The 24,645-nt window shown below is 39.7% G+C and overlaps 1 protein-coding gene across 5 annotated transcripts in view; it reads right to left on the reverse strand.

Annotated features, from left to right (window-relative positions):
• Positions 1-4,049: 4,049 nt before the first annotated feature.
• The window catches only part of LOC127420036 (protein NDNF-like), a 28,474-nt gene continuing 7,878 nt past the window's right edge, over positions 4,050-24,645 (reverse strand). Inside the window, exons 1-5 of one of the 5 annotated variants that reach the window (XM_051661973.1) lie at positions 21,357-21,424; positions 15,411-15,485; positions 14,826-15,014; positions 10,735-10,859; positions 4,050-6,817 (exon numbers count right to left, since the gene is read on the reverse strand). In XM_051661973.1, the coding sequence (XP_051517933.1) occupies positions 5,406-6,817; positions 10,735-10,859; positions 14,826-15,013 (1,725 nt within the window). In that variant the 5' untranslated portion in view covers position 15,014; positions 15,411-15,485; positions 21,357-21,424 and the 3' untranslated portion in view covers positions 4,050-5,405. Of the gene's footprint in view, positions 6,818-10,734; positions 10,860-14,825; positions 15,015-15,407; positions 15,486-21,352; positions 21,435-24,645 lie in introns of those variants that run through there. The other 4 variants (XM_051661974.1, XM_051661970.1, XM_051661971.1 and 1 more) reach the window with 4 other exon arrangements.

The following is a 24,645-nucleotide window of genomic DNA, read 5'->3' on the forward strand; positions in this document are numbered from 1 at the left end:
CGAGGTAATTAAGGCCTTGCCTACAGGCTTTGCTGCTGAATTTTTTATATCTTATGCTACAAAACTGGCTCCACTTTTGCTAGAAGTTTATACAGAATCATTAAAGAATGGAAAGCTTCCGCCAACCATGACACAAGCCCGGATCAGTCTGATTCTTAAAAAGGACAAAGTTCCAAGTGAGTGTAAGCGTTACCATACAATTTCTCTGATCCAGCTAGATGTTAAAATATTGTCAACATTTTTGGCTAACCGATTAAGTAAAGTTATGACATCTCTTATACATATAGATCAGGTGGGGTTTATTTGGGGTCGTAGCTCTTCTGATAACATTAGGCGTTTCATCAATATCATGTGGTCAGTGTTTCATGAGGGAATGATCAGACTCCGGTCGCGGCCATCTCACTTGACGCCGAAAAGGTGTTTGATATGGTAGAATGGAATTATCTTTTTAAGATTTTGGAATTGTACGGGTTCGGGAATACTTTTATTGGATGAATTAAGTTACTTTATAGACACCCGGTAGCGGCGGTACAAACAAATGGATTCATTTCAGATTATTTTACTCTGGATAGGGGCACCCGGCTGGGTTGCCCTCTTTCCCCATTATTGTTCTGTCTTGCCATGGAACCATTAGCAGCTGTGATAAGAAAGGAGGATGATTTTCCAGGGATGGTGGCAGGAGGTGTGGCACATAAGCTTTTGCTTTAAGCAGATGATATTTTATTATTTGTCTCCAACCCTACTAGATCTATGCCTTGCCTCCACATAATTATTAATTCCTTTTCTAAGTTCTCAGGATACAGAGTTAATTGGTCTAAATCCAAAGCTTTGGCTCTGACAGCGTATTGCCTGGTAATGGCTTTTCAGCCAGGCACCTGCCAGTGGCCTAAACAGGGCATTAAGTATTTGGGTATTTTATTCCCAGCAAATTTGTGTGATTTATTTAGAGTTTTGACCCTTTAATAAAAAGGTTTTTGAGCGATGTGGGCAGGTGGGCTTCATTACATTTATCTATGATTGGGAAGGTTAATGTTATTAAAATTCAACTACCTGCTGCAGTCTCTCCCTATAGGTGTCCCCCTCTCTTATTTCAAGCAATTTGATAGCATAGCGAAGTCCTTCATTTGGAATGGTAAACGTCCCAGTTTACATTTCAGTATGTTACATAGGCCGATTGACAAAGGTGGGCTAGGCCAACCCAAGATTTTGTTTTATTATTATGCATTCGGTCTCAGACATTTGGCTCATTGGTCGCTTTCACCAGTTTTTGCCCCTATTTCACCATTGTAAAGCCTTTCTATCAAACTAACCAGAGAAGTTAAGTTACACCCCGTTATCTCGCATTTGCACTCGGTATGGACAAAAGTGTCCAGAGTGTTTAATTCGGACTTTTATTTAAATGTTGCCTCAAGCATATGGCTGAACCCAAAATTATGTATTAATAAGTCCCCTTTCTGCTGGACAGAGTGGATTGTGAGGGAGGTTAATACGCTCAGTGACCTATATGAGAGTGGAGTGTTGAGATCCTTTGAAAATACGGTTCAACATTTTGGGATTCCCAGGTCTCAATTCTTCAGGTATTTACAGCTGCGCCACCTGCTTTGTACTATTTTTGGGAGTAGCATACACCCCCTAAAGCAGCAGATACTCTGGGAGTGGTGAATGCTGCTTTTGGATAAGGTCATGAGGCATCAGTGTATTACTCCCCGCTAATTCAGAGTCTGGGGGACAGAGCTTCAACTTCTCTCAAGAGATTATGGGAGAAAGATTTAAACTTGGTATTGGAGGAGGGAGTGTGGGGTAGGATTCTCAAAACATCAAGTCTACATCTAGAGATGCAAGGGTGCACCTTACGCAATTTAAGATTTTACATCAATTCTATTGGACCACCTCTAGATTGTATAGGCTTGGTCTTAAAGACACACCCACATGCTGGATGCATGATGCCGATCAGAAGATGGGGACACAACCCATGAATTTTGGAGGTGTGTTAAGATCCAAGAATTTTGGTTGAGGGTTCAGAGTTTTATGTGTGACGTATTGGGCACTCAAATTTCATTTTACCCCAGACTCTGTATTTTAGGTGATGGGGCGGTCATTAATATAGGGGATAAGTACATAAGAAATAGGGTCCTAGCCAGTGTTATGATTGGCAGACAGGTCATCCTTAGGGGATGAAAGTCGGCTGGATCGCCCTCATTTCAGGAGTGGTGCACAGAGATGGGCAGGGTGGTGGCATTTGAGGAGGTGTCGTATAGAAGGCTAGGCAACCGGGAGTTGTTTGAAAAAAAGTGGGGCAGCTATTTGGCATTTTTGGAGGGCTCTCGCAGAGGGGCAGTGGAGAGGGACTTATAGTTTTAAATGTGTTTATTATTATTATTTTTTCTTTTTTTAATTTTATATTTATTTATTTATTTTTTATTTTTTTGATCTGCGTGTGTACTCGGGCTTGGCCACGGGGATGAGTCAGGGTGGGGTTGGGGATTTGGGGGGAGGGAGGGAATAATGGGGTTTAAGGGGGATAATGGTTGACTCTGTTCATTAATGTTTTGTTTTGTTATGTGTCATGCTTGAGTGGCAACCGATAAAAATGTTAATCTGAAAAAATCAAGAGTTCATGGCAAATTTGGCACAAATTCACCAATGATTATTTTTACATGCAAATGAGCTTTGTGAATGACGTAATAAAATTAAAATGATGGCAATATATAAAACTATATAAAACAATTCAAGGCTCTGATGCTGGCATACAGAACAGTCACTGGGTCTGCTCCAGCATACCTAAAATAATTTATGCAGAGCTACGCGCCCACTAGAAGCCTGTGGTCGGCTAAGGAACGTCGCCTTGTTGTACCAACACAAAGAGGCACCAAAACACTTTCCCGGACTTTCGGCTTCATCGTATCACGTTGGTGGAATGACCTTCCCAACTCCATCCGTGAAGCTGACTCACTTTCTATCTTCAAAAAACGGCTAAAAACACATCTTTTCCATGAGCACTTAACCAGTCACAAAAAAAAAAAAAAAAAAAAAAATCTTGTTGCACTTTACTCTGTTTTGAATACTACTATTCTGATGCTAGTGAAACTTTGTAATATGGCACTTTTCGTTCCACTGTCTCCTTAAGATGATTCACTTTCTCTTTTGTAAGTCGCTTTGGATAAAAGCGTCTGCCAAATGAATAAATGTAAATGTAAATGTAGAAATACTTCTGAATACATTGGCCACCTCTGCTTATAACTGACTTAGGATCAAGGGAATTGTAGTTTTATTAAAAACACATTCAGTCTCCACCTGACCACCTTTAAATGAGCTCTGCACACACACACACAAACACACACACACACATGTTGGTTTAGCTATCCTTATGAGGACCCTCCATAGACATAATGATTTTTATACTGTACAAACTATAGATTATATCCCCTAACCCTAGCCCTACCCCTAAACCTAACCCTCAGAGAAACCTTTTTGCATTTTAACATTTTCAAAAAAACATAATTTAATATGCCATTTCCCTTGTAAGGACCGCTGGCTGGTCCTCACAACGTAGGTGATCTCAGGTTTTACTATACAGTAAAACCTGTACACACAAACACACACACACACACACACACACACTCCCTTGACTGTTCTCATTAGCTTCTCTGTACAGGGCCAGCCATGGAATTCTCTAACCATCCCCACAGTTCCCAATGCGCTTCCACATTATTCCCCATATTATAGGGCAGCAATGAGACTAATGTAAGCCATGTGAACTTCTGCCATATCTGTAGTGATTGACAGGCTGTCGAGAAGACACAGAACTCCTCATGACAGACACTAGATTGACAGCAAGATGTTTGTGAGAAGGTCATTTTTGTACATTCTGAGCAAATTTGCTTAATACAAAAAACATCTCTGATTTCAGGTGCAAAAGTACTGAATAATTTTGAATCAGGTTATCCCTGACTTTTATAAAACTGTAGAAGATAATGAACACAATATTACTATATAACTCTCTTTATATAACTCAACATATATATGTATGTACAGAGGTACATGTAGCACATGATGAAATACAATGAAGACAATGATAGCATGTATTTTTTTTTTATATAGTACTGTATATTTAGGGGAAAGTCGTTGGTACTTTTACTTTTAAAGGAAAAGTTTACTTGAAGTTATTTAATTTTTCCAGGTTTAAAACTGAAGTTGAACATCACTGAATGTGACATAGATGTTTTCAGAGTTGTGAATGGTTTAAAGGAAACAGATATGACATTTGTTTCTCTATGCATCTTCACATTATTTTTGAGAGTGAACAGCCTTAGGTGGCTCCACAATGAAATCGCTCCCAAATTTCCACAATTTTCCACAACTTTTTCAAAACTGAGGTGTGAATGACCAGTGCTGAAATACCCTTTAATAGTAATAGTGTAGATATGACAGGAAATTATGGGTAGAAGATTGAGGGGTATAATTGGTAAATGTTGCAAGCCAGACTCAAACTCACATCACCCATATGACCACAGCTAAATGTGTCAGATCACAAACCACTAGGCTATGACTCTGATGGTATAAACATCTTTTCTCTACTGCATCACAAAAACACACACCTTCAGTCATTCATTCAAGGATGTGATACTGTCCAGATTGCACATTATACTGGCAGAGAAACACAGCACAACTGGGATTACAGATGTCTATATTTAGTGTTTTATGTACATGAATATTGGCAGAGAAAATCTGTACATGAGACACAGAGATGAAACACATTTACACACACCAGATTCACAAACTGAGGTTATACACACACAAACTGACAGTGGGGAAACGCTTCAACAATGTCAACATTCATATAGATTTAAAACACTTTTTTATCACTAATAATTACTGTCAATAATCAAAAATAACAGTTAAAAATAAAAAATTAAAATAATTTAAAAAAAATCTTCTAAACTGTGTGTTGAAGACAGGACAGGAGAGTGGAGAGAAAGAGTCACTGAGCTACCTCTGCGATGGCTGGCGTAAAAACAAAAATGTTCAAACAGAAAAACATAGACATATGGCAGACAAATGGTGCATGCAGTGGCCAAAAGAGAACTGCGACTTCTCGAAACACCCATTTCCATGGCAACAGCGATGGCACCCCCTGAGAACAAACCTTCAGGTGCCTAAGGTCGTCTGAGAGCGCCAGACTCGGTAATGTAAACATAAATACAGAGGTTGATATCGCACTCTACAAGCAGTTCAGAAATTGCGACACATGCGTCGTTAGCATTAGCATTGTGCGCGAGTAGTCAGTCTGCAAAACTCTCCTTAGTAGAATATCACTTCGAGTTAAATAAACTTCTTTGTTTCTCATTATATATATAATATATTTACTTCTGTGCAGAGTCTATGCTTCGGAGTCTCTCTGTTTTTTAACAGTACTTCCTTGTTTTCACCAATTTACTCTGGTATTTGACTGAGTGGCCACTGTGTCCCACCACATAAACATCCAGGAGGTAGCTCTTTCCCGCTTCGAGGCCTGTTATGGTCTCCGTGGTGACGGCCTTTTGCAGGTTGGCGCTATGGAAGTATTTGCAAAGCACCTTCTCGGACTTGCGTCGGCTCTCCGGTCCAGCGCACTGGTTCTGTTCACGGCGTCGATGCTCTTCGCCATAACTTTCGGAGACTTCGCGTCGGTAAACGCAGTACTTATTGCGCTCCTGACTGCCAAGCCAAGCCACTGTGACGGAGGAGCAGGTACGCAACTTATCGAAAGCCTTTATGCGGGTATCCTCAGGTAGGGCGGGGAAAGGTTGCTTGCCTCCGGCACGGGTGCTGGCAAGCACTTTCAAAGTGGAAGCACCCTTGCGGGACCCTCGCAGACGAATCAGGTACTTGGCTTTGGGCTTGCCACGGAGTTGGAACAGACCAACACCCTCAACGTTCTGAGATAGAACAAGCTTCCCATCACGGCGCACCTGAACTTGAACTGCATCCAGACAGGCATGGAGGAAGAGTGTGACGCGCTGATGAGAGGACACTGGTGCAAAACGAAGGAATTTACTGGCCTTTCTTTTGATGAAGACATTGAATACTTTCCCATCCTTGAGTTCCACAGTTTTTTGCTTGGCTTCCTCTGTGGTGCGGGCAAAGGTACCCACATATGCAGTGCTCATATTGGTGCCCATGTTCATGGCAAATACATCAAAGTAGTATTGCGTGTCAGGTTTTAGGTCCGACACTGTATAAATGTTCTTATTGCCAATGCAGATCTTCTGAATGTCTAAAACCTTGGACTTAGGGATGTATGTGCGACTCATCTTATTGCTCAGAGCTCGGTTGGTGGTAAGGGAGTGATCCTTACTAAAATCATTATCAGATGGGATGAAACCAAAATGAGCAAAGTCAAAGGGGCTAAAGTCCCGGCCTGGTTTTGGAATGGTAATGAAGGGATCATCCAAGCTCATTTTGGCTTCTGCCGCACACAAACTCTTGAAGTTATGCTCCTTGTTAATAACCACACAGTACTGGATCGGTTGGCCCATTATAGAGCCTGTAGGGGTGGGTTTCCAAGCTAACGTGACAGTGGTACGACCCAGCGCAGTGACGTCAACTCTGGGGTCGTAAGGCAGATCTGGGTAGGGCTGGTCGGACTCAGGAGTTGTGGTAGCATAGATCTTGAAGTTGCTGTCCTTTTCTGTGGAGAGGATTTCTAGCTGGTACAAGCCCGAAGGAGAGCTGGTGGCGATGAATGACTCTACGTCATTTCCTTTGTAGGTGAAGAGTTCGGTACCTTCACTGACTGTGACTTGCTGTTTCTGCTGCTCCAGAGGTTCTGGCTCACCTGAGTCACACAAAACACAAAGATTTACCAAATTAGACCTTGGGAATAGGGAAAGGAACCATAAGTGATTTGATTCTGGCTCAGATTCTGATTCCTCTTAAGGGGCTTCCACATGATTTGCATTAGGGCAACAACACACTGTTTAACCCCAGCATCAAGCGGTGCTTTGACCTCCACATGCAAGCGCTGTAGAGAACGTCTTGTTTTGATTTTATTTTAATTTTGTTGGCAGCGCCCGAGTAATGATAAGTTATCTGAATTGTCCATTAATTATTGGCTGGTGCTTTGAAAGGTCAGTAGCAACAGGGTCAGATTTTGACATTTTAAGCGCCGTGTTACAATGCTTGACAGATAACTTTTCACTCCATAGAGTTGAATATATTCGGCAAAGCTGACGTAAGAGTTGTTGAAGCCCCATTAACAATGCTGATCCCTTAATGATTCCATTAACACTTATTTTGTACTTTTGAGGAAGAAATATTTAGTAATATGAAATGCAAATGATGTTCAAGAACCATTAACAGAACCGAAAGTCATAGCAATCATTCAGTTTCAGTTTTTTTTTTTAAATGGAGCCCGTTCTGAATAAGAGCCAGTTGGTTTCAAACCCTACTTGGGCAACAAGCTCAGAAAATCAAAAGACCAAAGGAAATGTGTGTGCCCACAGAACAGACCACAAACATAAAAAACAAGGCCCCTTTTGTAGGGGTACAACTGCATGGTGCTATTTACAAATGCACATTTTGAATGATGAGTTGTTTAAACCACATGCAAGCGTAAGCCACATAAACTGTTGAACAAATGGATATAAAGCTCTCTCTGAACATCAGTGACGTTGAAATTTAACATTAACGGCCACATAATGACACATTTCCCCCACCACTCAAAATCCTCTCATCTTGTTGTTTATTTTCCACTTCCTCCCCACACCCCAATTAGCACCAGTGGAAAAAGAAGAAGCAATTTCCATCTTAACGGAAAAACCATCGTAAAATGTGTTGATCCTAATGAGGTCATTCTGAGCTACCTGCTCCGCATGGACAGATAGCCACTCGCCCGCTAGCCGCAGTGTTTTCTATCCAAATAGCCTTGTACATCAGAGGGCGACTTTCTCTCTGCTTTCCCCAGGAACCCTAAGCTAAACAGAGACGCCTTGTGGCTTCACTGTCCCAGAGTTTCTCTCCAAGCCGTCTCTTTTCAGCTGGGTGCAAAAGCATAATATTATGTTTGTCAACCAGAGAACTAAATGAACATGTGTTGCACTCAAAGACAGGCTTCCAGTGGATATATTCAGAAAACATAGGGAAAGACTTGTGTGTATGTACAGCCTATATTTACTGTCACCACTGTACAGTTCAAAAAACAACAGAAACTACCCTTCCATATCCCTCTTCTTTCACAGTTTGGGTTTCATGGGAGAAATAGAAGTGAAATGTTTCATTTTAAAATCTGACTTTTGATTTACGACTTTGGTATCTTGTTAAAAGAATGGGATGCTGGTGTGCTGGTGTTCCAACAAGGCTTTTTGACTAGTTTAACTAGCAAGACTTCCTTGGTCAACCAGCATCACCAGACCATGCTGGTCAACTAGCCTTTCCAACTAAATCTTGCTGGCAAGCTAAATTATACTACACCACCAGCTAGACAAGCATCAAACCAGCACTTACAAGCACTATCTAGTCTAAGCTGGTCTTTTCATCAGCAAAGTCTCCATTTGCTCTCTATTTATTCTTACTGCTGTCTAGTACAAAAAAAATTATGATATTAAACTAAGTCTTGTGATTTCTTGTGTGTGCTTGTGAATGAGTGAAGAAATGAGCCTGAAGGTGGCAATCATCTATCAATAACTGATTTGTCTTTCAGGATTTCAAATTGCAGCCAAGTCAAATTGTTAGCCGAACAGCGGCCATCATTACATGGTGTATTTTGTAACAAATCAGGACCCTTTGAGTAAAACCCAACGGTGCATTAGTGAATGATGGGGGTCTCTGTGTTTCATCAGTGAGACAGCTGTACTGGGACACAGACAGAGAGGAAGAGGGAAACACAATGTCTGGGAGTTATTACAGCCCTCAGAAAGTCAGAGATGATCAGAGACCCTCGATGTCTCGCAGGGAGACCCTTATGTCTTTATGTGAGCTTGCACATGGACATGTTCTGCTGTGACACAAATTATTCTGTTCTATACATTTGGTTTCACACACGTGGTCAGATGCACTTTAACTGTAACCGCTACACTGCTGCATGTGTCTGGAGTGAAATACAAGGGTGTTTTAAGGAACTTTATTGATTTATTGTATTAAATACTGTCCAGATGGAAAATGAGAGTTGTAGAGATTGCGAAGGTGATGGGGAAGAGTGAAGAAAATAGAAAAATAAAAGGACAGAGAAGGAAATAAGGGGAGAGCACAGCTGACAGAGAAAACTAATCGAAGCTTTGAAGACGAGCGCTGATCACGACCTTCTTTGCTTGAAACATACACAGAGTTGACGAAAACAGTGGGAGGAAGTCTACAGCACTATGGGCAAATCACATGAAAACACGTCCAGGTCAGATTTTACCCTTTAAAAAAATAAAAAATAAAATAAAGATAAAAAAATTGTAAATATTTTTTTTTTCTTTTGGGATAAATGTGAACTGGACATGTTCTCGACAGGTTTGGTGCTTCACTCCATTTTTCTCTTTTTTGTTCTTGATGCCTAGCTTTTTAGACTGCAGACATCAGATGCAGTCCATTAGCTCGCCAGGTGCAGTCACATTGAGCCCAAATTCACACATGCTCCCAAACACACACAGACTGAGCGAATGATTGACCACACTGGAAAGCACTGAACTGCACTAGACATGCTCCACGTCTTCACAGAAAACACTTATTTACCTGTGGCCATGCTTATTTTTTCAGCTTTTTCAAATTAGAGCTATTTTTTGCATAAAACTGTCCATGGGGACATCTGTGGGACATACATTTTGACTGCTCTATGTTTTTAGTTCAATCATTTTGAGAACTTCAGGAGAGCTCCAAGGCTCTGTTCCCACAAAGTCAGCTGTCTAAAGCAGCATATTAACTTAAATGGAACCTCATAGGTGACCAATTTGGAAATGCCCTACAAAGCATATCTGTATACAAAATGTGTTCCTCACAAGAAGCGCATGGGAGACTTGACTCACAATTAAATTCAAGTTTTTTGTTAGCATGTTGCCTAGCTAATGACTTGACACTCTAATAAGCATGAAAATACACAGCATACATACATATTGGGTAAAATAGTGTATTTTAATTAAGTTTTTTTTTTTTTTAAACATTGTATCACTACTTTTATTGTATTTCTTATCAACACTTAATCACTTTGTCTGCCATCTTGAATTGATTTTTTTACTGGGATTGCTTTCTCTGTGAAAGACACATACTGTACAGTGAATTTGGCCAAAATGAGATATTTTAAAAGGCAGTATAATTATGCAGCCTACCTTTTGGAACAGACTTCGTGCCTGAAATGTGCCTAAGAAGCCATAAAATGCTGCCTGTGTAGGCAGCTCACTAGGTTTTGGAACAGAGCCCAATGATTTACCAGGAATTTCTACATTATAACCACAGTTACAATTATTCCTATTTACATATATATTTTTTTTTTTATCCTTTCAGGTTATTTTACAACTCAGTCTAAACTTGAAAGGAATCCCAAATCCTCTATGAGAATGATTCCTAATTCTAATTAGGTTTAATCCTGTGGAGAGAAATGGAAATGGAGATACCACTGTCTACTTTAATCCTTAAACTGTATTGAATTGTTATGGGAGATGTTCCTTTGTTCCACAGATTTAAGAGCAGTTTTTCTAATAATAGTTTAGAACATGGAAAACAGGTCTTAGATTACTGCAGAGTTGCAACATTGATTGGGAGATTTAATTTGAATACCTGATCCTTCTCCACTGCGTTCCTCTGGGAGCTCCTGCAATGTCAGTCTCCACTCGAGGGGAGCATCGCATGGTGTCACTGTCACTAACAGAGGAGTGTTGTCTTCCTCCACTACAAAATAGTACCTGCAGGAATGAGAAATTGAGGCAAAGTTAGTTTGTGCTCAAAAAATGACAGTGTGTACACAAGTATAGCCTCATAAAAACAGCATAAATTATGCAGGAAATTAAATGACTCATTGTGTATTGTGTACCAGATGTTGCTGTTCGTTTGGGCTAAACTGCTTTTGATGCCTGTGTGAAAACTAGCCATCTGTAGCCATTTAAATTTGTAGGTCTATTTTATAAATACAGATGGGTAGTCCATGAACTTATTTTAAAATCAACATATAAGGAAACGTGTATATTTTAGTTTCTGTGATGCTTCTTTTAAGTTTACCATTTTTATTCACCTTTTTGCCTTGACTAGTTCATTTTAAACTGTCCTGCAACATGATAAATTAGTTTTTAAAAGCACAAATATTCCATGAACTCACTCAATTAATATGAGGTCATATAAGCTGCATGCATGATAATAAATCAACCTGGTCTCATAGTATCACATAACTATACGTACATTTTTACGTGGCTCGTTGTACGTATCACGACACTTTCCTGGTGAAATGAACACTAGAGGCACTACAACAACAATTACTTTAATTCACTTTCCACACAAATCACGAGTAAAAAGGCAGATTATCAGTTCATAAACATTTACTTTTTGCTCTTTTCCTCACACAATGCTATCTTATGACATCTAAATACTTTTACAACAGCGGAAGACTTATTTGCATTACATAACCATCTAGATTTTCACACTTGTTCAAGTGTGATTAAGTTGCCCAGTAGCTCAACAGAATATAGGTGCAGATCAATATTTAAGTCCTTTTTACTAGAAATCTCCACTTTCACTTTCACATTCTTCTGCTTTTGTTTTTGGTGATTCACATTATTTGTGTATATCACCACCTACTGGACAGGGAGGAGAATTTATAGTAAAAAAGGACTTAAATATTGATCTGTTTCTTACCCACACTTATCATATCGCTTCAGAAGATATAGATTTCACCACAGGAGTCTTACGGAATACATTTATGCTGCCATTATGCGCTTTTTGGAGCTTCAAAGTTCTGGTCACCATTCACTCGCATTGTATGGACTTACAGAGCTAAGATATTCTTCTTAAAATATTTTTTTGTGTTGAAAAAGTAAAGAAAGTCATACACATCTGGGATGGCATGAGGGTGATTTTTCATTTTTGGGTAAACTTTTTCTTTAATGCATAAGAATGAGAAAAAAGCTGTTTAAAATAGTTTAAGATGGATCAGAGCATGTCACCGCAGAAGGTGTCAATTTACCAAAAGTATTTCACATCAACTACCCAGATTAACACTGAATTATGTAAAATGTTACATAAAACATTACATAAAAAATAAAAATGTATAGACAAAACATAAAGACTAGTAACAATATTTTCTGTATTAGGACTTGAAAAAAATGACAAATCCCTAGGTATAAGAGGTTACATATAATGCCGTTGCTAATTTAGCCCATCTAATTGCAGTCATGTTTCGCCTGTAAAAGTACTTGAGATATATTAAAACCGGCCCCAAGACACAATGTACTGAAATTAGAACTAGCTGGTCTTTTAAAGAGCGCAACAGAATTAGTACCATATTCCCTAAACACAATGCTACTACTTTATCTTTGCTGTCTAAACACATCTCTGCAGCTTTTTTTTTATTATTGTTTTAGCACTGTGTTGCAACTGGATTAGCATAGTTTTAACATGCTAATGATATGAGCATGCTCATAAGTTACACAAGGGGGTTGTCTTATAAAAAAAACACATTGAATAGGTTACTGTGTTTTATCTGTACATTTCACAAGATGAAGGTTCACTCTGTAATTTTTTTTCCTCATTTAAAAAGTTTTACTTCTAAAGAAATGACTAGTAATTTGAAACATATGTATAAAATCATGAGCACTCATTCATTCATGAATTACATGAAGCCTTTTTCAACACGGGGGGGCATCATGAATTTCTACAATGGCATTGGTAATTGAAAATTACTGCGTTTGAGTGATGCAGCATCCAAGACACTAGGTGTCAGTGTAAGCCAGTTTGACATACTTAAAAAAAATACTGAGTGCACCTTTAAATATTTGGAATCAAAAACTAGCCTACTACTTACTGCATACCACATAGTACATCACACTGAATACTGCCAACTTCTAATAAAATTGTACTGTTTGTGAAACAGAATGCATTATGCAACAATAAAGGCAGTGTTGGGAATAGCATACTACACAACTACTCTTACTGTTTCTGCAGTATACAGTATAGTATGTACCATTTACTGTGCACAGTGTGCAAATTATCTGTATACAAGGAATAACCAGATACTACATATGCCAAAATGTGCAGTATACAAAAGACCTTTTATTTCCAAATGAACTGGAAATAATATGGAAAATTAAATAATACTGGATGTCACTCATTTGATGCCACTGTCGAATTAAACATGCAACGTGATGAGGGCATGTGACAACAATGTAGCATACTAGTTTTTGACATTTTTATTGTGGAATAATGCCTACTGCTTCACTTACTATTTATTACTATGTAGGCAGAATACAGTGTATACTGCAGAGTATTCAGTTAGCAGTAAGCTGTTATTCCTTTCCAAACATATCCATGGAGATGGAAAGTCAAGTCGAGCTCACAATACTGCATATTTTCACCAGTGTTTTGCCAGTGTTTCACCATGTTGTCTATGCATAGATCAAATTTGAATAGAATGCACACTATACATACTATATGCTGCAAAAATGGTAAGAGTAGCATGGTAGTTTGCTATTTTGAACATAGCCGATGACCTTTTCTTGATTCCTTTTCTGAGCAAAGACACCTTACAGCTCTATGTTCTGCACAATAATTATGATTGATGCATACTAGGTTGCCATGTAATCAGCGCTATTAGCACACTCTGCAGTTCATTAGCAGGACACAACATTGAAGGAATTATTGGCAAGGACATCAAATGAGAAACAGCAGAGTAAGTTTTTACTATAAAGTGTTTTTAAATTGCGAAGACCATATGACCATCTGTGGTATGTACGTTCTGATTAATTCATCCACAGTCCTTGGCAAAAATAACCTCAGAGCCTTTTGCAAAAACATAGCATGTGGTAGAGTTTGATGGACGTAGTGAAAACAGAGGGTATACCTCCCTTTTAGTGCACCTGCTACTCAGAGCACTGCTTCATCAAACACACACTTGTTGATTTCCCAGCATCTCATTCATAATGCATACAGTATCTAACCCTCATCTGATGCAGTATGGCCATAACAGTTTCCATATTTCTTCTTCTCGCACATAAAGACATATCCACACACGCACATGATAATACAAATGCACCCATCCCAGGATGTTCAAATATGAAATGTGTTCATGTGAAGAAAAAAAAAAAAATATATATATATATATATATATATATATATATATATATATATATATATATATATATATATATATAAAAAAAACATGAAAAATGTATGTCTACCATCTAACATAAATCAAATAGAATAGATCCTCATTATATAGATTCAACTGATTTTTTCTATAAGAATACATCTTCACAATACACTCCTTTCCAAATTTTTGGCACATGGACTGCATGATTTTAAATGAAACCATGCTCTATGAACTCCTTCACACAGAGTATGAAATATTTTGTTGATCTGGCTTTTTATTTTATTTTATTTACGCAGGCTAGGCTGAATTTTTTCTCTTGCAATTGCAATATTATTTCTGCATTTTCAATATAATTTCTTGTTATTTGGATATTACATCTCACAATTACAATGAGAGAGGGCCACCAAAGAAGCTGGTACCCCAGATCCTTGCAGGACAATAATCAGTACTTTGTGTTAACAGGCTTTTATTAATAGGAACTACCTGTTGTACGTAGTAAAGAATGATAACTTGTTGTCGTACAACAGATTTGTGTGTGTATGTTTGCTTATAAATGTGTGTGATGTGAGCCCACCTTTTGGGTGTGTCCCTGAACAGGTATCCACTGATCTCGGCTCCATCGGGCATGACGGAGGAGTCGTGAAACAGAGCTTTATCCCTGATCTGCATCTGAAAGAGGCCTTCATCACGCGTGGGTAGCTTCTGTCCCATTATCCCCAAAACCAGCAACATCACACAATAACATCCACATATCAGCTTCATCCTACAGAGAGAGAGAGAGAGAGAGAAAGAGACAGGTCACTTGACATGTCACTATGAACTGTCCTTGTATGGAAAGTACTGCGTAAAGATATTTCAAAAATTACTACTTTTGTGTTCCGCAGAATAAAGTAACAGCATACGAACAGTTAAAAACTGTTAAACCATTAGTAGTGGTCAACAGATGTTTAAAAACTTAAGAAGAAAAAAAAAAAAACACACACTAATGAAAGACCTTATTAAAATCACTCCATAATATTAGCTCATTCTTTTTTCCCCAAGCAACAATCTCTCTTAACATTTAGACAAATGACTGGATGGTACCATCACCACATAATAATCAAACCAAATTACAGCAAATCTGGGTCGAGGAGTTCAAATGAATGTATGCACTGACCACCTTTGATGTTTTGGTGCTTTTTTAACTCAAGAGGAGGCACAGCTGGGGTGAAATACGGGTAAGCGGTGGTTCATTCTGCACACAAACAACATTCAAGTAACTCATTAGAACATCCAGGCACAGACAAACACACACACATGGACACTCACAGATGCACACATCTGCTGTCTGAGTTGGCTCTGTGATGGGAATACACACACATACTCACACTTTCTCTCGCTAATCACTGTTTGAATGCATGTGTATAGTGTTCAAACTGACAGTACAAAAAATAACCATGTCTAGTTGGTGTTAAACACCTGTTTGTGATTTTTCACAGAACATCTCTTTCTTGGTGAGCTGATTCATCTGCTTCATCTACATATGCTGTGCTGAAATGTGTTTGGCTGTGCTGGGGTGTATTATGCTCTGCTGAACCCGGTTTGGCTGCGCTGGGTGGATTAGGCTGTGCTGAACTGGATTTGGCTGTGCTGGGTGGATTAGGCTGTGCTGAACTAGGTTTGGCTGCGCTGGGTGGATTAGGATGTGCTGAACCCAGTTTGGCTGTGCTGGCTGGATTAGGCTGTTCTGAATTGGGTTTGGCTGTGCTGGGTGGATTGGGCCTTGATGAACTGGGTTTGGCTGCGCTAGGTGGATTAGTCTGTGCTGAACTGGGTTTACTTTACTTTCAACTTTGTTTGTCCCCGGAGGGCAATTGATGTGCTGTTTAGCTGTGCTGGGTGGATTCGGCTGTGCTGAACTGGGCTTGACTGTGCTGAGTGTAATAGGCTGTGCTGAAATTTGTTTGGCTGTGCTGGGGTGGGTTATGCTGTGCTGAACTGGATTTGGCTATGCTGGAATGGGTTAGACTATGCTGAGCTGGGTTTGGCTGTTTTGGGTGGGTTAAGCTGTGTTAAACTAGGTTTGGATGCGCTGTGGTGGGTTAGGCTGTGTGGAACTGGGTGTAGCTGTGCAGGATTAGGCTCTGCTGAACTGAGTTGGCTGTGCTGGGGTGGGTAGGCTGTGCTAAACTGTGTTTGGTTGTGCTGGGGTGGGTTAGGCTGTGTTTGGGTGGTTTAAGCTGTGTTGAACTAGGTTTGGCTGTGCTGTGGTGGGTTAGGCTGTGCGGAACTGGGTGAGGCCATGCTGGGGTGGGTTATGTTGTGCTGAACTGGGTTTGGCTGTGCTGGCTGGATTAAGCTGTTCTGAATTGGGTTTGGCTGTGCTGGGTGGATTGGGCCTTGATGAACTGGGTTTGGCTACGCTAGGTGGATTAGTCTGTGCTGAACTGGATTTACTTTACTTTACTTTCAACTTTGTTTGTCCCCGGAGGGCAATTGATGTGCTGTTTAGCGGTGCTGGGTGGATTCGGCTGTGCTGAACTGGGCTTGACTGTGCTGAGTGTAATAGGCTGTGCTGAAATTTGTTTGGCTGTGCTGGGGTGGGTTATGCTGTGCTGAACTGGATTTGGCTATGCTGGAATGGTTTAGACTACGCTAAGCTGGGTTTGGCTGTTTTGGGTGGGTTAAGCTGTGTTAAACTAGGTTTGGATGCGCTGTGGTGGGTTAGGCTGTGTGGAACTGGGTGTGGCTGTGCAGGATTAGGCTCTGCTGAACTGGTTGGCTGTGCTGGGGTGGGTAGGCTGTGCTAAACTGTGTTGGTTGTGCTGGGGTGGGTTAGGTTGTACTGAACTGTGTTTAGCTGTGTTTAGGTGGTTTAAGCTGTGTTGAACTAGGTTTGGCTGTGCTGTGGTGGGTTAGGCTGTGCGGAACTGGGTGTGGCTGTGCTGGGGTGGGTTATGTTGTGCTGAACTGGGTTTGGCTGCACTGGGTGGATTAGGCTGTGCTGAACTGGGTTGGCTGTGCTGCAGTGGGTAGGCTGTGCTAAACTGTGCTGGGATGGGTTAGGTTGTACTGAACTGTGTTTGGCTGTGTTAGGATGGGTTAGGCTGTGCTGAACTGTGTTTGGCTGTTCAGGGGAAGGTTAGGTTGTGCAGAACTGTGTTTGGCTGTGTTAGGGTGGGTAAGGCTGTGCTGAACTGTGTTTGGCTGTTCTGGGGTGGGTTAAACTGTGCTGAATTGGGTTTGGCTGTGTCGGGGTGAGTTAGGCTGTGCTGAACTGAGTTTGGCTTTGCTGGGTGGATTAGGCTTTGCTGAACTGGGTTTGGCTGTGCTGGGGTGTGTTAGACTGCGCTGAACTGGGTTTGGCTGTATTGGGTTGGTTAAGCTGTGTTGAACAGGGTTTGGCTGCGCTATGGTGGGTTAACACGGTGATGAACTGGGTGTGGCTAAACTGGGATGGATTATGCTGTTCTGAGCTGGGTTTGGCTGCACTGGGTGGATTCATCTGAGCTGAACTGGGTTGGCTGTGCTGAGGTGGGTAGGCTGTGCTAAACTGTGTTTGGTTGTGCTGGGGTGGGTTAGGTTGTACTGAACTGTGCTTGGTTGTGTTGGGGGGATAGGCTGTACTGAACTGTGTTTGGCTGTTCTGGGCTGGTTTAGGTTGTGCTGAATTGTTTGGCTTTGTTGGGTAGGTTAGGCTATGTTGAACTGCGTTTGGCTTTTCTGGGGTGGGTTAGGTTGTGCTGAACTGTGTTTGGCTGTGTTGGGTTGGGTTAGGCTGTGTTTGCTGTTCTGGAGTGAGTTAAGATGTGCTGTACTGGGTTTGGTTATGTTGGGGTGGGTTATGCTGTGCTGAACTGGGTTTGGCTGTGCTGGGGTGGGGTGGGTTACACTGCGCTGAACTTGGTTTGGCTGTGCTGAGGTGGATTAGACTGTGCTGAACTGGGTTTGGTGCATTGTGCTGCATTAGAATGTGCTTAGGTGGGTTAAATTGTGTTGAACTAGGCTTGGTTCTGCTGGGGTGGATTATAATGAACTGGGTTGATGTACATGGTGTTGAACTGGGCTAAGCTGTGCTGCTCTAAATTATAATGTACTGGGGTGGGTTAGGCTGAGCTAAACAGAGTTTGGCTGTGCTTTTCTGAATTAGATTGTACATTTACATTTATGCATTTGGAAGACACTTTTATCCAAAGCGACTTACAGCGCCCTTATTACAGGGACAATCCCCTTGGAGCAACCTGGAGTTAAGTGCCTTGCTCAAGGACACAATGGTGATGGCTGTGGGGATTGAAACAACAACGTTTTGCTTACCAGTTCAGTGCTTTAGTCCACTACACCACCACCACTCCCACTTGTACTGGGTGGGTTAGTCTATATGGAACTGAGTTTGGCTGTGCTGGATTAGAATTTGCTGGGTTGGTTAAACTGAGTTGAACTGAGTTTGGTTGTGCTTTACTGGATTAGATTGCTGGGTGTTTTAGGATGAGTTGAACTGAGTTTGTTTTTGCTGTGCTGGATTAGAATGTGCTGGACGGGTGAGGCTAAAATGAACTGAGTATGGTTCTGCTTTGCTGGATTAGAATGTGCTGGATGGGTGAGGCTGAGCTAAAACTTGGTTCAGCTGGGCTGTGCAGAGTCTGGCTGTGCTAAAATGGATTTGGCTGTATAGGGGGTCACATGATATCTTCTTTCTATTGATTTGGTGTCATTGATTGGATCTGAAGGCAAAGCCCAATCTCCCTTGATATAATCTTGCTAATGATGGCAGATTAGAGTGATACTCCACTGTCATTAACATTGAGTGAGTGGTTGTCCTTTTATCGACCTCTCCAGTCTTCCTTCCTCCTCCATCAGCTTTTATTCCCTCTTTTCTTGACCCCATTCACTCACTCTTTATTTGCCACTCTCATATCCTTCTTTCTTTCTCTCTACCTCACTTTCATTCATTGTTTTTTATTTCTTTCACATTCCCCTTACACATGCCCCCCTACATTTGGGCTAATCACAAAATCCACTTAACTGCATTTGCACACAAGACACTGGTCTTTATCATGCATAACATTTCCTTTTACCTATCTTCCACAGCAAGAGTGTACTGCTTATTTCTCCTGTGTTTACACTGTGAAACAGGACACTCTCACACCAAAAAGAGAAGCTCTCTCTTAAAGGGACAGTTCCACCAAAAATGAAAATTCTGTCATTATTTACTCACTTTCACTTTCTTCCTTGAAACACAAAAGGAGATGCTATTGCTTTAAAGGCTCAACTATCCCTCAATATGCATATGGGGCTGTCGATTTACAGTGGATATCCTTATACCTGATACTGTTAAAATATAGTGGTTCAGGGAGGTCCAACTAAACATATTTAAATTAAGTCATTGTTATTCTATTCAGTGCAAACACATCTCCGTTATTTGTAAATTAGGCTTATTATAGAATGCACCTTATTCACCAAAGTCAGCGCTATTTGACTGATGCAATTAAACCTGTTCTATTACCACCCATGGAAAGCTGGTGGTAATCATAATTTTGTTTAATAGCGACGTTTGTGTAAATTTTCTCGTGATCTAGTAATGAAATAATGATCAAATAATGGAGAAGAGCATTATATTATTAATGATGGAACTAGGCATATATCCAGGCACGCATTATAGACAATTCAGGTGTCCAGTGGTGGAGTGATAGTTTTATAGTCTTAGCAAAATATGCCAGGTCACAGTAGTCTTCTGCATCCTCCACAATCTTGCACTGAGTACTGTTCTGCAAGACTGATAAAATAACACTCTATGTGGGCACAATTCATTCTTAGTGTTTAGTGGAGAGCTTGGAACTGAATTAGCAGAACAAATGAGCTAAATGTGTACAAGTAGATGGTCATTGCCTGGGACAGGAAATACATGTGGACATCATGACATTATCATGAGCAGATGATACTTGTTACAGAATTCTAGTATCCTTTTGAAACTGTCTGTAGAATATTGGTCGCATTCAATCTTAGTTTAAAGCAAGGAAACAGGAACATGGATTTTCCACTAAAACTTTGTCAGGTTTTGTGTATACTATTGCATTTCCCAGCACAGAAAGCATTCTCTTTCTAAAATAAAACTTCAAAACAAAGCCCCATCTGGAACAAATAAAAGCTAATGTTTAATTAGAGCTGGGGAGAATGTCTGATCGGAATTTGGGGAAGGATAATTTGAAGGCAGAGTTAGCCGCAATCATGTCAACTTTGTTTTGCTGCTTTTTAATATATATTTTTTTCTGTATTCATTTGTTTTTTCCAAATATTTCTGTGACTGAAACAGGTTCATTTGGGGTCATGGATCACTTATGAACCATGTACAAAACTGAGATGTGTGATGATTTAGATCTTGTTATGGTTTCGGAGGGAGAGTATTGTGTGTGTTTGTTGTGGGAAGGTCGTAGAGTCATAATGAGTTCATAATGTTAAACAGCTTAAACCCTTTGAACGCAACAAGCTGTAATGTTTGAATAGCCATCCTCAAAATGCCTCTAATCACCTAACGTGCAAGTAAAATGTTGACTAATTTAAACGCAGCGGTGCTATTTAAACAGTTTACTCCTTAACTTTAAAGTCCTTTAACTATTTTTAACCTCACTGAGTATCATTCCGTTATCTTAACGGTCATTAACAATAATTGTTCAGCACAATTGGATTATAAGAATATTGTGACAGGTGCAAAACAAACATGTTTTGCTGCATTCCACTCTGGATAGCACAATTTCTTTGTTACAATTCATCTAATTTTCTCCCTAGAGAGAGAAATGTAATTCTCTTCTATAATGTGTTTATCCATATCAGATGAAATAAATATTCATCTCCACTGGGAGTTTAAAGGTTTTAGGAAACATCAAAGTCTGACTGATTAATAAACATTTAGGAGCACATAATTCCATCACCCTGTCATTAAATTACAGGAAGTGACTAATCACTACAGGAAGTGTTAACTTCCGCAATTCACAAAGAACGGGTTGGAATTAGCATAGTCTTGGTGATACTACTGTGTATAATATCAATATCTGAGTTGCGATACAATAATATTGCAATTCTTTATGTTAAGTATATTCAAAACAGTGATATATTGAGAACTTTTACTTGCTTTTTTCCCCCATTCATCGTCATTGGAGTTTTGTGCAACAAATGCAGAACTTCCTGCTTTAAGTGTTGGTCACACTGTGCTTTGAGCACACAATTTTTTTTTCAGGCAATGCAACGAACCAGGATATGATGTCACGTGGGAGGGCTTTTGGTTTAAGTACAAAATACATCACAAATAAAAAATTATTTTAGATTAAAATGTTCAAATATATTGCCTATATAAGACACTTATCTGCAACAATAAATCTGGCAGCTTTGATATACTGTATGTATCCTTTAAATTGAGCCAAGAGGTCAGGGTGTGACGTTTCAATCTTCTATTGGTCACGGGTCCTCTCGTCATATGGATTCATGGTTCAGTGAACTTTGGTACGCGGTGTCGTACGAAATTTCTTCCCATGAGCTTGTATTTCTGGTATATCTCGTTCGGATGCGTCTGAATGGGAGTGAATAGAACGCAAAGTGTGACCGCCCCTTTACTTCATCATAGAGCAACAGAAACAAATGAAAAAAGCTATAGACTAATTTTTTGCCAAAATATTACAAAAAAATGTAATAAGTTAAATATAAATAAACACAAATATTATATAATAAAATTATATATATACATATATATATATATATACATATATATATATATATATATATATATATATATATATATATATATACTGTATACTGTATATATAATATTTTATTTTTCAGATAATTAAAATGCATTAAATTATTGTGGCAGATAAGTAAAGCATTGATAAGACATTACAAAAAGTGCAAAAGCAATATATTGTTTAATTCCACATTCCATATATTTATAATAAGTTAATTTAACTGAACATAAGCCTATAACTGGCCTACATTCCACAGCAATCCATTTTGCAATTGAATTCATCAATCTGTGCAAGATAGATTTTTTATAACCCTTACAAAAAATCTAAACTAGCCAAAGATTTGCCGCTCGTTACTTTCACATGCAAATGAGCTTTTAATTAGCCGCAAATGTTTGCCAGAAGTTTGCAGCTCTTCGCTGGTAGTAGTGAACCTCCACTACCTTTGGCAACAATGAAAATTTTGCGACAAGTTTGCTGCAAATATCATTTGCATGTGAAAATTATCAGTGCCGAATTTGCGGCAAGTTTGCCATGAACTCGGGAAGGTTTTTCTAATGACATGTCGATGTACACATGCCTGAGTGTTATTTGTTGTGTGTACAGCTGGGCTTTGCCTATACAGATGGAGTTTTGCTTTCTGCCCCCTGCTGAAAACAGGCTTCAAGCTTGAATTGCTCAGATGATTTATTGCAGTAAATTTTTTTAACACTTTATTTTATATAATTAATCGCACTGAATTAAGGTGTTAAATCAACAGCCCTACAAAATACAATACCTATATAATACAAAATATGTAACAAAAAAACATTGATTTTTGGCTTTAGAATGTTGATATTGTATTGTGAGGTAAAATACTGTGATACTTTTAAAGGTATTTTTTTCACCAGCCTCTACTACCAAGGTGAGACTGTAAGAAACAGGCTCAGCAAGAATAACACCAGATTCACACATACTCCATAAGCGGGGCGTGAGCGAGGCATGAGCAACGCGTTGCATTTGGGCTTTCACATTGGCCGTGTCTTTTTTCTAGGTTCTTACGGCTACGGCAGGCAGTCACGTGCACTTGTTTATCAGCGTACTTGGTCATGATTGGTTAATATTTTAAAGGCCCTTTCAAGGCAAGTCAGTTCACTCTGCGGTCATCTTTGGAATGCCCTCGGGCAGGCTGGGCAGCTTTTTCTTTGTAAAAAAGCAACATAAAAGTACAGCTCCTATCTACTTGAATGGGGAAAGACTGAAATTTCCAAAAAGGTTGGTCAAGATGCAGACCTATAAATTGTAGTGTATAGTTGGTTCAGTTTAAATATTGTTTATTTGTTTTTGCATCTTTTCAAAAATCTCCTGATTATTTTAGTTTTCTATAGCACCCAGAGCTGCTGAGTTCAGCGTGAGCCACGTGGCAAAAAATAGGCTCGGCACCGAAACTAACGCCTCTTTCACACTGGACTCGGAATCAGAGAGTAAGTAGCGCATATTTTTTTGGTGCACATGTTAACAGGTTAGTGCATTCACATAGGAAGTGTCAGCTGTACGTTGGAGCCATGCATGAGTGCTGTATAAACCTCAGTGCAGCGGGAGTTATGGCGTCGACGTCGAGTCTCTTTTTTGCTGCGTTGCTCATGCTCAGTTAAGGCACCAGTGCACTGTTGATGGACATCATGAAGATAAGCTGGCTTGAAAAAACAGATATTGCACAGAATTAGCATGTATTTGTAGTCTAGTGTGTTTTTGACAGCTCGTAGGAAAACGATTATTTATTTATAATAAAATAATAAAAATATTTAAAATTATACAAAAACAAAATGTATTATTTTAATTATTTAGATTAAGCAGACATAGGGTTTTATCATTTAAAACTACAGTATACTACAAGTTGTAACCTTAAACAAAATAAAACTACCCTATTATATACTATTAAATGAAGATGGTGAGTAAACATACTGCGTCCTTTTTTATGAGGAAAGTACTCAACACTTAAACGTTTTGGCTGGTGTCTGAACAAAGAGGTATCGCTATTCAATGGTTGTGCATAATTAAATATTTCTGGCTATACAGTATCATTATTATAATTTTTTTTTTCTCCCGAATTTGGAATGCCCAATTCCCAATGTGCTCTAGGTCCTTGTGGTGGTGTAATGACTCGCCTCAATCCAGGTGGCGAAGGACGAATCTCAGTTGCCTCTGCATCTGAGACCGTCAATCCGTGCATCTTATCACGTGGCCTGTGGAGACTTCACATTATTCTCCACGGCATCCACGCACATCTCACCACATGCCCCACCAAGAGCGAACCACATTATAGCGACCACGAGGAGGTTACCCCATGTGACTCTACCCTCCCTAGCATCCGGGCCAATTTGGTTGCTTAGGAGACCTGGCTGGAGTCACTCAGGGCTATACAGTATTATTAAGTGTAACCAAGCCAAACCGAGTGATCAAAACGTCTTCTCTTGTGCAAAACATCATTCAGGCTCATCGTCCTCCCCCTACCACTAAATAATGCATAAAAATGAGCAGAGCTCATTGTGTTGGCTGTCACTACATTAAATAATTCTACAAAACAGCATTAGATTACACAAGCATAATATACATCCAATTTCATGACCATCACAACAGAGCAGCCACTGCCTGTCAATCAAACTACAGCAGTCCTGCCACAAACAGCGGAGAGCCATCATTATT

This window comes from Myxocyprinus asiaticus, chromosome 29 (genome assembly GCF_019703515.2).
Source record: "Myxocyprinus asiaticus isolate MX2 ecotype Aquarium Trade chromosome 29, UBuf_Myxa_2, whole genome shotgun sequence".
Classification (NCBI taxonomy): Eukaryota; Metazoa; Chordata; class Actinopteri; order Cypriniformes; family Catostomidae; genus Myxocyprinus; species Myxocyprinus asiaticus.